Genomic DNA, 15,645 nt, shown 5'->3' with positions numbered 1-15,645 from the left:
GTGCCGAAGCATGGCTCTCCCACACTTTAAACTTAGTGTCTATTATTTTTTTACAAAAATTCGTTAAAATTTTGTTTTAAAACTGTCAAACAAACGTCTTCTTTTCAATTTACTTAATCGCAGCGCAAACGACATTCGGCGTTCGCTAATAATATTATCTTTTAACTGTTATTAAACATTACGTCTTTTTTCTGCCTAACCTAATCTACTGACCAGCTATCTCAATTAGGCCAAGGTCCATTTAATAAATAATCAGTAGAAATACGTTAACGGTTCATTCATTTTGAAAATTATCAGCCTAAAGCTACGCTGAGAATGTCCAGTCAACTGATGGTAGCGAGGTTGACTTGTCAACGACACACGTACTTAGGTATCGTCATGAGCTAATGTTCACATGTAATCAGCTCATGTAGTGTACAGATTACTCACTTACCTTAAAACCTATATTTCATAATGAATTAGGCTTTATTCTAACATGAATTTGGTTTTAAACACATGTTTAAGAATGCACTTCGCACTTTCATAAATCACACGTAATCTTGCTTAGCTTTTTACCGCCTTTTTTGCTGTCACTGTCAAATGATCCGCCATGTTTTTAATGAGTTTTGGGACACGTTCTTTTTAGACTTTTTTTTAAAGGTTTATCCGTTTTAAAGGAAAGTGGGATTTAAAGAGATTTTGGTTGTGTTTGGTTCAAAATGGTTTTAGTAAAGTTTTGAGTTTAGGATTTAACATCTGTAAAATGTTACCAAGTTTAGTGGTTTTTTTCGCTAACACCTGTTGTAGTTTTCGCAGAAACTTAACAGTGATTTTAAACAGCTGCTGTTTTGAAGGTTTTTGTGGTTCGAGCTGAATTTTTCAGCCATTCTTTTTAACAGGGTTTTCATACTAAAACCTGATGACAATTTTGCGTTAAAACCTTACATGTCACATCATTAGATCACTTATTTATCATTCGATCTTATTGACTGAAAGAATTTTAGCAGCTTAAACACAAAACCTTCATATTTTCGCTTACCAACAACTACCAAATAAAACCCTCCTTAAACTCTAATAATAAACAAAAAACGTTATTTTAAATTAAAAAAAAAGCATTCTCTTTTCGAAAACAGAATCTAAGATGGCTGACGACCTCCTCGAATCCCTCCCGCGTCGACACACGACACATGGTGCGCGCGCGCAGCGAATTATGAAAATTGCGTGACTGGGCCCAATCAAATATTATTTTACATTTGTGCTATATGTGGATGGCTTAATTTTATGGCAGATGGTGCCAATTTGCTGATTCAGAGGTTATGTTATGTCATAGAGTACATTATTGTACTGTATGCAACTAGCTTTATGAGCGGAGTAACGGACAAATTCTATTTTTGACGTTTCAAGAACGACTGGTCGGATTTTGATGATTTCTGTGCTGTTGGATTCGTTTCTATCTCTAATAGTAGAAATGAACTGTTTATACATACATAACCTCACGCCTGTCTCTCATGGGGGTAGGCAAAAACTGTTTAGATTTCGCCTTGCGTGAGGCGGGAGGGAGTGTCAGACTCTTACTGACTAAAAACCACCCCGTTCCTTCTTAACTTTGAGAAGCCCCGGTAACCTTCTACGTTGTCCGCAGCTCCGGAGGGTCTAAAAATCGCATTACAAATAAAAATCACAACAGAACTTTTACGCAATGTTTAACAGAGGAAAGAGGTCACATCCTGTACTGCGGTGTAAGTGGGCACATACATATCATTAGCCACAGGAAGGCGGTGGTCAGAAGTCTCCGTAGGAATCAGGCTCCGATACCCACGACCCTCAATATTGTGTTACAAACGGATACAGAGCATAAACATGTATATCTTGAACTTGAAACGTTGTGACAGGAAATCGGTTACGTCATTTTGACATAAGAGGCTGTTTGGGTTATGAATCTTTGCCTTTTTAAAGGTGAGGTTAGACTTGTAACGGATTTATGGTAATTTTTGTAGCTTAGTGCAATGAATATGTATTATCTGATGGTGAATATTATGATTGTAAAGTATATTATAATTGTGCAAATCGATGAACACAACTTCAGGTTGAGATTGAGATTCAAATTTGAGTCTCAGATAGTGTGAGAATGAACGAGTTATATAACATATTAAAAATACCTTCAGTACAATTCACCCACTATATTGTTTTTTATAAGCCATCAAAATGTACGTTTTTTTTTTTCACTTCAAAATGTGGCAAAATCCAACGGCCTTATCTAAATATACTTTCTCTTTCGAAACCAAACTTCAAAAACCTCAGTAACCCCAAAAACAACCACTCAATCAATAAATCTCACGCAACGGTTTCCCAGCGGTCATCTGCCGTTATACCGCAAAAAAAATCAATAATCTGTATAACATAACTGAATCAAAATATAATAAGATTTCGTTACAAAAAAAAATCAAAACCTTAGGGGAAGACACAAGGAAGTATCTAAAGATTGAGTGAGGAAGTTTAGGAAGCATCCTATTGTGGACAACAGCGCATCAAAATACCCTTATTTATCAAAATACGTTTTTGAAATTCCAACTTTAAGTTCAAAAGGAATAAGGTTCATTTTTCAAAATTGAGCGAGAAAGTGTACGAAGATCCTATTGTCGACAACAGCACATCAAAATACCCCTATTTAACAAATGACTTTCAACTTAAATCTTTAAAGAAATAAGGTTCATTTTTCAACAATGTGTTGCTCGTCACAGCTGCATGCACTTGCAAAGAGCAGATGTGTAACGCATACTGCCATAGCACGCGCCGCGCGGTACAGGGTGTAACGGGCTTTATTTTGTGATTGTACTATTGTATCTGTGGATGCGCGGGAAAATCGAAAGTTGATTTTGACAGTTGCAATTTTTTTGTGAGACTAATAAAGTGAGAGTTTAGGTTTCAAATACATTTTTTTTATGGTATAAGCCGATAAACGAGCAGACGGATCACCTGATGGTAGGCAATCGCCGCCGTCAATGGACACTTGAAACACCAAGCGTTACGACTTACAAGTGCGTTGCTGGTCTTTTGGTGGTTAGGAATTTAAAGGTTATTGGGGAATCTATGATTAGGAAGATTGGGAAGGACCTTCGGTAACCTCTCTCGCACAACGCAAGCGTTGTTTCACCTAAGTTTTCTGCTCGGCCGTGGTAACACTCCGGTCGAGCGAGCCCATTCGTGCCGAAGCATAGCTCCTACATGGGACTCCAAATTGCTACATTAAATTGATATCGCGAATTAAAATAAATAAATAAATAACAACTTTGCTTATCATCAAACACATTCTATAGGAAAGTAATCTAAATTAATTTTCTTAAGACTCCCAATACCGCCATTTTTTATTTAAACTACGCCTTAGAAGGCAGATGCTTTTCACGATAAGATATAGCAAATGATTTGTAGCATCGATTCGAAAATCGATTTCAAATTAATTTACAATCGATACAATACATTAATGTTTCATTTCTTTCTTTTTTTTGCAGCAGACAATTAATTGTTTCCCTGTATTTAAAATACGGTGAAGGAAAACATCGCGAGGAATCTTTAGCAGTGGGACTGGGGACAGCTTTTTAAAGGATATAGAGAAAAATAAACATTTTAAGACAACTATTACCATGTTTTTTATAATACCTATAGTGAGACATACTAAATTAACTAAGAAATCACGGTTTATTCACGTACATTAATGGAGAAAAGCTCTAATAGTAGCAGTAGGCGTGACGTCACCGCGTCTGCGCACGCTGCTCATGATGAAGAGTCCCTCTGTGACTCGAAACTAGTAGAGCTTTTCTCCATTAATGTACGTGAGTAAACCGTGATTTTTAATCAATTTATTACTTGATGCTGCTCATGAATATGAGCCTCTAGCATGGCTTGAAACTAGTCAAGTTCCTTACGTGAGTAAGCCGATAACATAATAATTAAATTTATTACCATGTTTTTTTTTTCGTTTTGTTTAGTAGAAAAAGTCAAGGATATATTTTAGTCTGTGCCTTGCGGAAACGGATACACACGTGCGCCATACAATTGATCATTCAATCATTCAACTCATCATCCTATTCACTTTCATTCAATGGTAGTTTTTTATTTTTAATTTTTTTTACGTCTAAACCACACTTGTTCGTATAATTCGTATGTTTTTTACGGCTTATTCTGGATATCTGTGTCGTATTTACATAATAATAGTTTTATTTGAAAGTTCCCTTTAGTTTAAATAAAGCGATAAACGAGCAGACGGATCTTCGAACCTTTCGCGTAACTGTTTGACGAGGAACTCGACTAGTGTCAAGCCATGCTACAGGCTCAAATTCATGAGTAGCATTCCGCGACACACGACGCGGCGATTATCGCTGTTACTAGCCTCTAGCATGGCTTGAAACTAGTCGAGTTCCTCGTCAAACAGTTACGTGAGTAAGCCGATAACATAATCATTAATTTTATTCCAAAACAAATATTGCAATTTCATAATACAAGTGTCAAAAACACTCATAGATTCACCCGCGCAAAAACTGTTTTTTTTTATTACGCACTAAGTGTGGTAAAGGGACACATGCGTACAGCCAGAACGAAACCGTTACCGATCGATAGTGGCACATTGTTGGTAGCACTTCACATTTGTAGTTTGAGGGTGTAATGTTATGTTTATTTCAAAGTAATAAATAATATTTGATATGTTAGTTATTCTGGTATTAATTTGTTGAATAAATAAAAAAATACCTACTTATAGAAAATCAATGACAACTTTGACATTACAGGCTGAATACCATAACGACTTTTGCCTAAAAAGTAAGTCAAATAATCTATTCCAATTAAACTATAAACTTTTGGGTACTTTGGACACGTCAAATAACGAAATAAATAATAGTCTGTCAGCCTGTCCGTCAGTGAAGCTAACCGCTCGTTCCAAAGTGTAAAACTGACCAGCTGTATTCTCTGACATGAAATCGATTTTACTAAATATTTTTTCTAAATAAATTGTGACCCCTACATTTCTTATAATAAAATAAAATAAGAAAAAATAATAATATCTTAAAGATTCACCCCTAAGACGAAATTACAATAGGTTAAAGTTATCAGCTGCTTGGCTGTATGGCACGCGCCAAGATGCAAGATTTCACATATTATTACAAAAAAAAAAAATAACAATTGAATTTCGAACTACAATAGTTGCACTCCCCCGCGGCACGTGCTAACGGTTACTTTAGTTGTTATTCTAATATCAACTTTATTTCCTAAGAATATAGGGTTGATAATGCAACGTTTAGTTGACTCAGCAATAAATTCGAATTAAATGCTTTGAATCATGAACTTGAAAGGTCAAGGAACGAATTTTTGGTGACGAAAAAAAAATGGCGCGGTTTGAGAATTAGGTTAATATTTGTTGCTTTTACTTACTTATTTAATGGGAATTTTCGTTAGTTTTTCTTAATCTATTAATATAGACAAAAGTGTTGAGTAGTTTTTTGTTCCTATATAAATAATACGCATCCACGACACTAGGATTTTCTCCTGTGTCGTAGGTGCGTTTACAAACATACAAGTTCATACACATGACACACAGACCCGGAACAACAATTTGTGGATCCCACAAAGAGTAGTTCTGTGCGGGAATCGAACCCGCGACACGTTAACGCAATAAAAATAATGAAATAACTTAACAAAATTGCAAAAATAGAAACCGCGACACGGAAAATGACTTAATAACACCAACATAATAAAACAAAACAAAAACAAAATTTGTCAAGTTGTCACTACTGCATTTGTAATAGTAACATCGACTCGACTAAACCACCCTAGTGTTGTACACCCGTTGGTAACGGTTCTATCGATTATACCAACTAGAGGGTGAAACGATTCAACGATATACCGTTTCGATAACTAAGTATAACATCTGTTAGTTTTTGTTGAGATTTTTATTGTTTAATGTAATTAATATTTTGGAAAAGCTGTTGTTAGGATGAGAGGGTTTGATGAGTGAAATATGGTTATTAAAATTATTTAATTAAGACATGTGCGATTGCCGGGTTCGATTCCCAGGTCGGGCAAAGTACTACTGGGCTTTTTTCGGTTTTTCGAAAATTTCTCAGTAGTAGCACGGAGTCTGGAATTGTGCCCAGTATAAGGCAATAGGCTCACCCCCAATTGCATACCCCTTCGGGGATAAAAGGTGTGATGATTTAAAAATAAAGAAAAAACTATTTTGAGTGATTTTTTATTACTGTTTTTCTCTACAATAAATGTTGGAATGTTTTGACATTGATGTATAACATAGTCAAACTAACTAGCCCGCGAATTTAAAAACATAGTCAAATGCAGATTTAAAAATAAACACCCATTTCACCACTAAACATATTACCAAAAATCTATTTCTGCACATCCCGTCAAAATCAAAGGTGACACAGACAACTTCATGACGATTTTTTGTCCAATACTCCCAATCCAATCATTTGACAAATGTTTGCACCACATGTGCAACCAAGGTTGGTTTAAGGAGATAGGGCGTTGCATCCTGTCTGTTACTGAGAGCTTCCTTGTACTGTGGCTTGTATAATATGCTAGATTTTATCCCTAATGTCCTATTCCATACTCTTAACTATATAAATGCTTTATTTCTAGATTGTTTTTCAATGGTATAAGCCGGTAAACGAGCAGACGAATCATCTGATTGTAAGCAATCGCCGCCGCCCATGGACGCTTGAAATAAACTTTAATGTACTATTATACTATTAGAAATTATAAGCCCAGGTTTCCTCACGATGTTTTCCTTTACCATTTGTCAGTGGTGTCTAAATAATCTTAGAAAGTACATACATATAACTTTGAAAACGTCACATTGGTACTTGCCGTTGGTAGGTTTCGAACCCTCATGCATGAGAAGCGGGCGTCTTAAATATCAAGCCATCACGAAACTATCTTTTCTACTTTACCTGATTACAATAGCACCATTACAAAAATCCTTTGTCTAAAAAGACGTCGTGTGACATCATAATTTAGATTTATATTGGTTTAACTAAAGGTTAAGAAGTCGTTGTTTCTAATTAGCCCAGTTGACGCCTACGTCACCAGTTAATCTAACTAGGTTACGAACGATAGCTATTGTGTGTGAATGCCGTCTTCATTTTGCGTATATATGTATATTTTGTTATCTCAAGTTCTGCAGGATGTATGGTTTATAAGGTCATGTGAGTCACTTATTTGAGTGGTAGAGTGTATAAAATAATGTATCAGAGATATTGTAAAAAACATTTTTAAAAAAGAGTAACGATGGAGTTTCTTGCTCGTTCTTCTTCATTCGAAGCTACACTTTAGAACGAGCGCCTAGCTTCACTGACGGACAGACTGATGGACAATTCAATTTGACGTTTCAAAAGTGCCTGATTAAGGATTAATTGAAAAAATGCTTTTGATCTGAAAAAGAGTAATCTATGGAGTTTCTTTGCCGGAGCTGCGGACTACCTTGGTTTTACCTCCCGGCTCGAAAAACAGGAGTAGGCACGGGGTGGTTTTTAGTCAGTAAATGTCTGACATTACCTCTCGTCTCGAGAGAAGTAATTGGATGATTTTACCCCCTTAAAAAAATAGTTTTCTGTTCGTTCTTCTCCATAGGAATCTACACTTTGGAACGAGCAAATAGAGCAACTAGAGGACTGACCGACAGACAGACGTTGTTAATATTATTCTATTTGCTTTGACGTTCAAAAGTGATTTCCTGGTCTATTTGTTTGGCTTGATTTGAAAGATGGTTGTCAGGGTTTCAACCTCGCGATGACTGAGGCAGTGCATAGCACGTTGCTGATAAGTGCATGATGATTGTATTTTCTTAGCCTATCCTATCATGAATTAAAATAAACCTTTTTTTTACAATAAAATTAATATATGCATCAGTATTTGAATACAAATTTTCACACACACACACAAAAAAAAACTGCATACAATCTTGAGAACTCCCAAAAAAAAAGACAGCTGATAATTCAAAGCTCAAACCGAAACGAGATCATGATTTCACATTATAAAAACTTAATAAATATTGCAATACCGTTTCGGTGTTGCCAACGCACCCCTGAGGTCGTGACCTTACCGTTGGGTTTGCCGTTACTCCGAAAAAAAAACTTCCCTTCAAAGAATGCATCTATTGTAGTCGGTTCTATGTACGAGATAAAGTAAGGAGCGTTGCATACATATATGTATAAAGAAAAGAATAAGGAATCGCCCCTTATGTATAAAAGTGTCTGTTGCTGATTTTAAAATGCGTTTTTTTTTTCTTTTTGAGTGTCAAACTGTCTCGTTTTCTTATGTTCCTATGTCAAAAATCTTGTTTGGGTAACAAGAAAACTGTAAATCGTGTAATTATTTTAAAAAGTAGCTTCTTTGTCTGCGGTTTTGTGGGATAAAAAGGGTCTTATGTGCTATTGCATATCATAATCTATCTCTGTTCCAAATTTCATGCCGATCTCTTTAGCCGTTTTGACGTAATTGGGTAACAAATACACAACTTTCGCATTTATAATATTAGTAAGATACAATCAGGAAGAAATTAATTTTATCACATAATATCAACCACAGTCTTACTGCCGCACACAGAGACATTTAATGATTACTTAAACTAATCCTTAGGAACGATTTTGTTCCAAATACAATTGCTAAGGACTGGGTTAAGTAACCATTAAATGACTCTGAGTACGACAGTTAATGTCATTTAGTCGATTTTTCTAAACAATTACAACACTAATAAAATGAACCAATCACAAAAATCAATAAACGACCAATAACGACTAATTTCTAACTTAAAAAACCAGCACCCAACGAAAAATAACCGTTATTCATTTTCGCTTAAAGTCGATTGTCGAAAGGGGTGTCAGAAAACTGTTGATTTTAAAATCAGAGTTGGTCGTTTCGTCAACGCATAATGCATTCGGTTAGGGACGTGGATGAAGCTGGTTTTTTCAACCGTTTTTTTGTTGAATTAGAGACACACTTGTTCCTATGTCTATAGGCAAAAGAATGCATATCATTAAACGTACGTTTTTAGCCGTTTTTCTATTATTGTCAAGTTTAAAGTGAATGAGAAGACGTTTTTTCGGAGTATTTGGATTGATGATACGTGTTTTTGATATGACGTTACAACGTTTATTTTTAATTAGAATGATTGTCGTTGAATTTTGTGTTGTCAACCATTACATTTATAACACCACTGACAAAGGAACACATCGTGAGGAAACCTGGACTTATAATTTCTAAATTATAAGTTTGAAATCGCCAACCCGCATTCAACCTCGCCATTCACTCCGCTGCCGCGCCAGATTAGTGCGTGGCGGGACGAGCTTCGGCGTGATCTCATGGTGGAATGGCAGCAACGACTGTCGCAACCGAGGGCTGGGCTCGCTGTCATTGCAGCGGTAAGTCCCCTCTTTGAGGAGTGGCTAGAGAGGCGCCACGGCGTCCTCACCTACCGCCTGACGCAGGTGCTTACCGGACATGGAAGTTTTGGTAGGTTCCTGTTTCTGATTGGGCGGGAGGAAACGCCCGGGTGTCATCACTGTGCGGACCGCCCGGAGGATACGGTGGAGCATACGGTGGCGGTGTGCCCTGCATGGGCTGAGCACCGCCGTGTCCTCAGGGATGTGGTCGGCGACGGCGACCTCTCGCGTCCGGCATTGGTTCAGACCATGGTGCGGAGCGAGGGGGACTGGGATGCCGTCTCCTCCTTCTGCAAGCAGTCATGCTAGCTAAGGAGGAGGCGGGGCGCGTGAGAGAACGAAACTCTTCACGCCCCAGACGTCGCGAGAGACACTCCGGGCGTCGGGGATCGCGAGACGATCTCCGGCCACCGTAAGTGCGGGCCTGCGGACGGTGAGCAAGGGTAGCTCGCCGCCCGACCAGAACCAGACCCGTGCGTGCGGCGCGTCGCGTTCCGCGCGCGCCTCAAAGAGCCATCAGACCACCACAGATGGGGCCCAATAGGGCTGATGCTTAATCCGGAGCTGCGGACTACCTAGCGGGTTTACCGGGGCTCCGGCTTGACAAGCAGGAGAAGGAACGGGGTGGTTTTTAGTCAGTAAGAGTCTGACACTCCCTCTCGCTTTGCCCTGGCGAGAGAAGTCATTGGATGATTTTCCCCCGCAAAAAAAAAAAAAAAAAAACCTCGCCATTCGCCCTCAAACTTCCGTGTGAGAAAAGGCTTTTAGTCAGCAGTGGACACTCTAGACTATTGGGGGGCCATATATTAATTACGTCACACATTAAGTGGGAGGAAGGGGGTCGGTCAAGAATGACTTTATGTGACAAGGAGGCGGGAGGGGAATGCTCAAACCTTGCAACAGTGGTCACTTATAGGCTGATGACATGTGTTCCTACTCCTGTTTCGAACAGGGGCCTTAGTCTGCTATTAAAATTGTGTCACAATGGTCGATCACTGATCAGTGCAAGAGGGACGGAGCTATGTAGGTTGTATAGCTCCATCCCTCGTGCACTGCTCAGTGATCGACCATTGTGACACAATTGTAATAGCAGACTAAGGCCGAACAGGAGCCTTGGTAGTCCAAAACTCCGGATGTTTCGCTTCTTATATTTGTATTCAATAAGGTCAGAGTCTGTTATCAGTTCTCTTATCGCCTTTGGCACGTGTGGGCCATTTGAATAAACGTTTCATTTTACGAGTAAACCCGCATGCCACCAAAATTACTGTTGTACCTTTAGCTACAGTAAAATTATCATATTATAAGTATAAAACGCTTCTAGTACTGTTTTTTTTAGGGGGAAAGTCAATCAATGATATCCCTTAGGTGAGGCGAGAGGGAGTGTCAGACTCTTACTGACTAAAAACCACCCCGTTCCTTCTCCTGCTTTTCGAACCGGAGCCCCGGTAAACCCGCTAGGTAGTCCGCAGCTCCGGATCAGTCTAGTACTGTTTTGGGAACACGTTTTAGGTTTTTCTAAAGTGACTGCCTCGTTGGTCGAGTGGTCGCAAGTGCGACTGCCGGACAATGGGTCTCGGCATTTTTCGGTTTTCCAAAAACTTCTCAGTAGTAGCACGTAGTCTGGAAATGTGCCCAGTATACAGGGTGTAAGCGGAACGCTCCCGAAAACCACAATTTGTTTATGTTTTTATAATTTTAATCGTTTTTGTGTTTGTATTATTCATGCTATACTAAAATTCAGCATTAGATTACAACTATTATTACTTAAAATAAACATTGAATTCTTTATTTTTTTTTAAATAATACACGTTTTTTACCATCACCTGTTTGCGACGTTTGGGAGCGTTCCGCTTACACCCTGTATATATGGCAATAGACTCACCCCCTATTACATGAGACTTATAACACAAATTGTGAAAAGTCGGTGTACATTGTATAGCGGCATTACATGCCGTAATGTGCAAGAATTCTACCACTTCGTGTGTCAATTCCTATCAATTCTACAGCCATTAAAACAATATGTTTCGCTCACAACATTTATACTGCGGAAGTATTATTACAATAAACATAATTTTCATAACACTTTTTCCTTATACCAGTAACCACATATGTACATGGCCTTGAAATTGAAAATAACCATAATAGTTTATTATTATCCAAACCTTCTTATGTAGAGGAGGCTCATAGTCCAGTAATGGACTGTCACCTGCTGTTGATGATGATACCATCTTCTTACTAATATTCCAACTGTTTAAAGTTTGTTAGTGTGTATATTTATTACTCAATCACGTCAAAACAAAATTGGGAGCAGGGATAGATAGATTTTTTATGGTATAAGCCGGTAAACGAGCAGACAGATCATCTGATTGTAAGCAATCACCGCCGCCCATGGACACTTGAAACACCAGAGGCGTTACAAGTGCGTTACCGGTCTTTTGTAGGTTAGGTTAGGAAATTATGTATTGTTTGTGGAATCGAGGATTGGGAAGATTGGGTATCCAGTAACCTCATTCACACAACGCAAGCGTTGTTTCACGTCGGTTCGGAATACTATTTTATTCAGCAGAAACTAGTACCTACTTTATCCTTTTATCGTCCGATATGACCCTTTAGTTAGCCACATTTGCGGCTCCCACCAAAAAACAAGGATTACAACTAAAACCTAACCGCATTATAAAAGCAATGTGTTCAAAAATCCGTTGCAATGACATCATACATATGTGAACTCAACATTATGTGTATATATTATGTTATCTACTATAAAAACCAGGCTTACTATTATTAAACAACTTTGTGACTTATTTAGATGGGTTCTCCCGTGTTTTGATCAATAAAATTATGAAATTATAACTATACCTGTTATATACAGTATGGGGAAACCTCTTATGACTTAATATAAACCACATATTTGTTATCATCTTGGCTGACGATATACGAAAAATTTGCGAAATACACCCAGTAGGTAAGCCAAAAAATGCATTATTCTCTTTGAGCTCATTTGAACACTCTTTACAAATACAGCATTTTAACAGCTGGAGTAGAAACGGGGTGGTTTTTAGTAGTATCAGTTTACACTTCCTCTCACCCAAGGCGCAGAGATTTCCTCCCCTCATAATATACCTACCTACGTTACGATACTTGAGAAATGAAATAACAGTTAGTATTTAATCATATTATAATCTAGTCGTTATAACGGTTGAAAAAACATATCGAAATACAATATTTTGTATACAATATGTATTAATAATTATAATTGATAATGTAACGGTCGTTTTTATTATCAATACAATGTACTTGTATTTACTGATTATGTGAATGTTATTATTTTTATATTATGTATTTTTTTATTCTGCTATATTGTGCAAGGTTAGGTTAGTGAGTTACGCTGATAAAACACAGTTTGTATTTCCACACTAAAAGCTTTTAACTATTACTAAACTTGTGGATTGTTTTTTAACCGTCACGGAGCCCGAGACCTTTCCAACGAATGCAAAATCACGGAAATCGGTTCGTGCGTTCTGGAGTTATAGCGTCAGGAAGGAAAACCTGACTTATTTTTATATAATAGATTATAATAATAATAGGTTAACTAGGAAAATGACGATATAAGTACGGATATTTATAATAAACAAACGTATTGTCCTATTTTTGCAATAACTCGTGTCTATGACAAGGAAAACTAATTAAAACTAATAACTATGCCTTTGTAACGATTTCCTGTATTATCTGCGAAAAAAATAATAGTTCCACTTGTTTATTATTTAATGTTTTATCGAATTTAATAATACTCGACTAAAAATAGGTTGTTAACGAGTTTGTATTCGATGTTTTGAAAACAATCTTGTGAATTAATAAAAGTAGCTTTGTGACATTACGTAATACGCTTGCAAAAATAATTTTCAAAAGTCAAATAGAATACTTTATTTGCAAAGAAAGTCAAAGTCAAAGCATTTATTTAAATTAATCCTCAGTTTGTCGGTCAGTGAAGCTAGGTGCTCGTTCCTAAGTGTTAAAAACCGTTATTCGTTTCCGAAAGTCAACCCATCCCTAGCCTATAAATATTGATCGACTTATTCTAATCGATTACAATATCAAAGCATGTAATATGCATCTTAAAGCATCGCCCATCTAATAAATACTAACCCTAATCGGACTTTATCTCCTTCACAATAGAATTGTAACCGATAAATGTAAATATTTCAATAACTACTGATTTATGTACCCTTTTAAAATATTTAGGAATATATTACTAACGATATTTACTAATTTAAAACTCACAAATACATGGAAAATTACTTAAAATAACAAAAAATACTCCCACGCCCAAATAAAAAAAAAACAAAAAGCTTTGACAGCTTTGGCAGAATCGAGTATTACCTACGCCTCGTCACATTTGACATTTAAAACCTAACCTAAGCGCGCGAACCGACCAATGCAAACTTCATTTCGACAAACTAGTGATCTACCCTTTTAACTTGAAATAAACATAAAAATCATTATAAAACACAAAATAAATCGTGTATAAGTGCAAACAGAACGTGTTACAAAACTTTCGCATGAGAAATTACGTGTAAAAACAGTGACAAAGTGAACTTTAGTACAACTTTCATGAAAAGCTATTGTCAAAATTTTTTTACTCGATATAATTGTTTAATAATGTCGCACGGACACGTTAAAGGGTTTGTTGGTATGTAGAAACCAGTTTTATCGATTTATTTACGAGTACAGATAGGTTATAGTGAAAAAATAAAGAAGGGTGCGTCAGATTTGTCTTTGTTATAATTTCGGTGAGTGTTATAACAAAAAGTTTCTATGTATTGATACTATGGTATATCTGGCTCGAATTCTCGGTCTCATGACCTCATAGGTTAGTTTATTAGGGTAGATATTGGTTCTAAAAGCCTGGGAATGTAATTTCTATATGTTGTTGTGAAAAACTGATTCGAGAATCAGCTGTTAAAAGAACAGGTGGTTAGGAGTTCTAGTTATTGAAAAATAAACTTTTATGTTGTTTTATATTATTGTATATAGTGTTTAGGATTAATATATTTACTAACCTTTTTGAAATACTAGATTTTATTATGTATTTAACTATTTAGTAAATAATACTTTAATTAGGTATTATAATTTATTATAACAATGAGATCCTTTTTAACAATGCTTAAGTTTTTCAACCTTGCATCTAATTCAACTTATTTTTGATACAATGTTCTTTTTACATATTTATGTTCAAACAAACCAACCCGCATTGAGCAAGCGTGGTGATTAATGCTCAAACCTTTTCCATGCGAGAGCCTTTGGTCAGCAGTGGCCACTTATAGGCTGTTGATGATAGATGTTTCAAATAAACTAATATCAAAATAAAACGCAACTAACATAAACCTATCTTTTGTTTCAGTTTAATCACCGAAAACTTCAAGATCAACTCCGGCAACAATGCTACGAAGAGAAAACAAGAAGACTCATTAACAAACAACTTTAAAATTAAAATGAACCCACACACATTGGACTTCTCAAAGTCACCAATATCTCCAATCTACACACCGACCAAACGAAGAATCCTCGGAGAGATACAAATCCCCAAATCCCCACTTGACAGACTAAAATCCCCACTAACGAACTCACCGAAACATACACAACAGTTCAAGTCTCCGTTACAAGCGATAAACTCACCGTTACTCAACAGAACTTCACCGTTCCTTAATCAGCATTCACCGATAACAGTGAAGAGTTCTCCGTTGTCTACTAGGGTCAAACGGTCAAGGATTACTAAAGTTATGGAGGAAAGGAGTAAGTTTAGGATGGCTAACAAAGAGAATGATCCTCCGTTGATGAGTGAGACGTTTGTTAAGTTGGACGTTGAGGAGGAGACGAGGGATTTCCTCTTCGGTAACAGATTTGAGTCTACGAGGGAGAAGGTCACTAATTGGTCTAGTACTAAGGTAAGTTTTTGTGTCTTTTTACTGTTTTTGGGGGTGTCTAATACAAATAGGTAATTTGCTACGTATAGAGGTAGTTTTTTATGAAATATGGGGCAATTGAGCAGACAGGTCATTAGATGGTAAGCTATTACTGCCATTCATGGACACACGCAACACCAGAGTTATATGAATAATACTAGCGACCCGCCTCAGCTTCGCATGGATGCAATGGACGATATATTACACATGTATTATACATATAAACCTTCCTCTTGAATTACTCTATCTATTAAAACACACAT

At 36.9% G+C, this 15,645-nt stretch overlaps 1 protein-coding gene across 4 annotated transcripts in view; it reads left to right on the top strand.

The window, feature by feature from the left end:
* LOC118281129 (M-phase inducer phosphatase) overlaps positions 1-15,645 on the top strand; it is a 219,828-nt gene that overhangs the window by 20,805 nt on the left and 183,378 nt on the right. For 2 of the 4 annotated variants that reach the window (XM_035601611.2, XM_050700498.1), the window contains exon 2: positions 14,821-15,364. In XM_035601611.2, coding sequence (XP_035457504.2) covers positions 14,821-15,364 — 544 coding nt within the window. Of the gene's footprint in view, positions 1-13,746; positions 14,210-14,820; positions 15,365-15,645 lie in introns of those variants that run through there. The other 2 variants (XM_035601612.2, XM_035601613.2) reach the window with 2 other exon arrangements.

Source organism: Spodoptera frugiperda, chromosome 19 (genome assembly GCF_023101765.2).
Source record: "Spodoptera frugiperda isolate SF20-4 chromosome 19, AGI-APGP_CSIRO_Sfru_2.0, whole genome shotgun sequence".
NCBI classification, from domain to species: Eukaryota; Metazoa; Arthropoda; class Insecta; order Lepidoptera; family Noctuidae; genus Spodoptera; species Spodoptera frugiperda.
The sequence above is the reverse complement of the archived record's forward strand: the minus strand, read 5'-3'. Positions and strand labels throughout refer to the sequence as shown.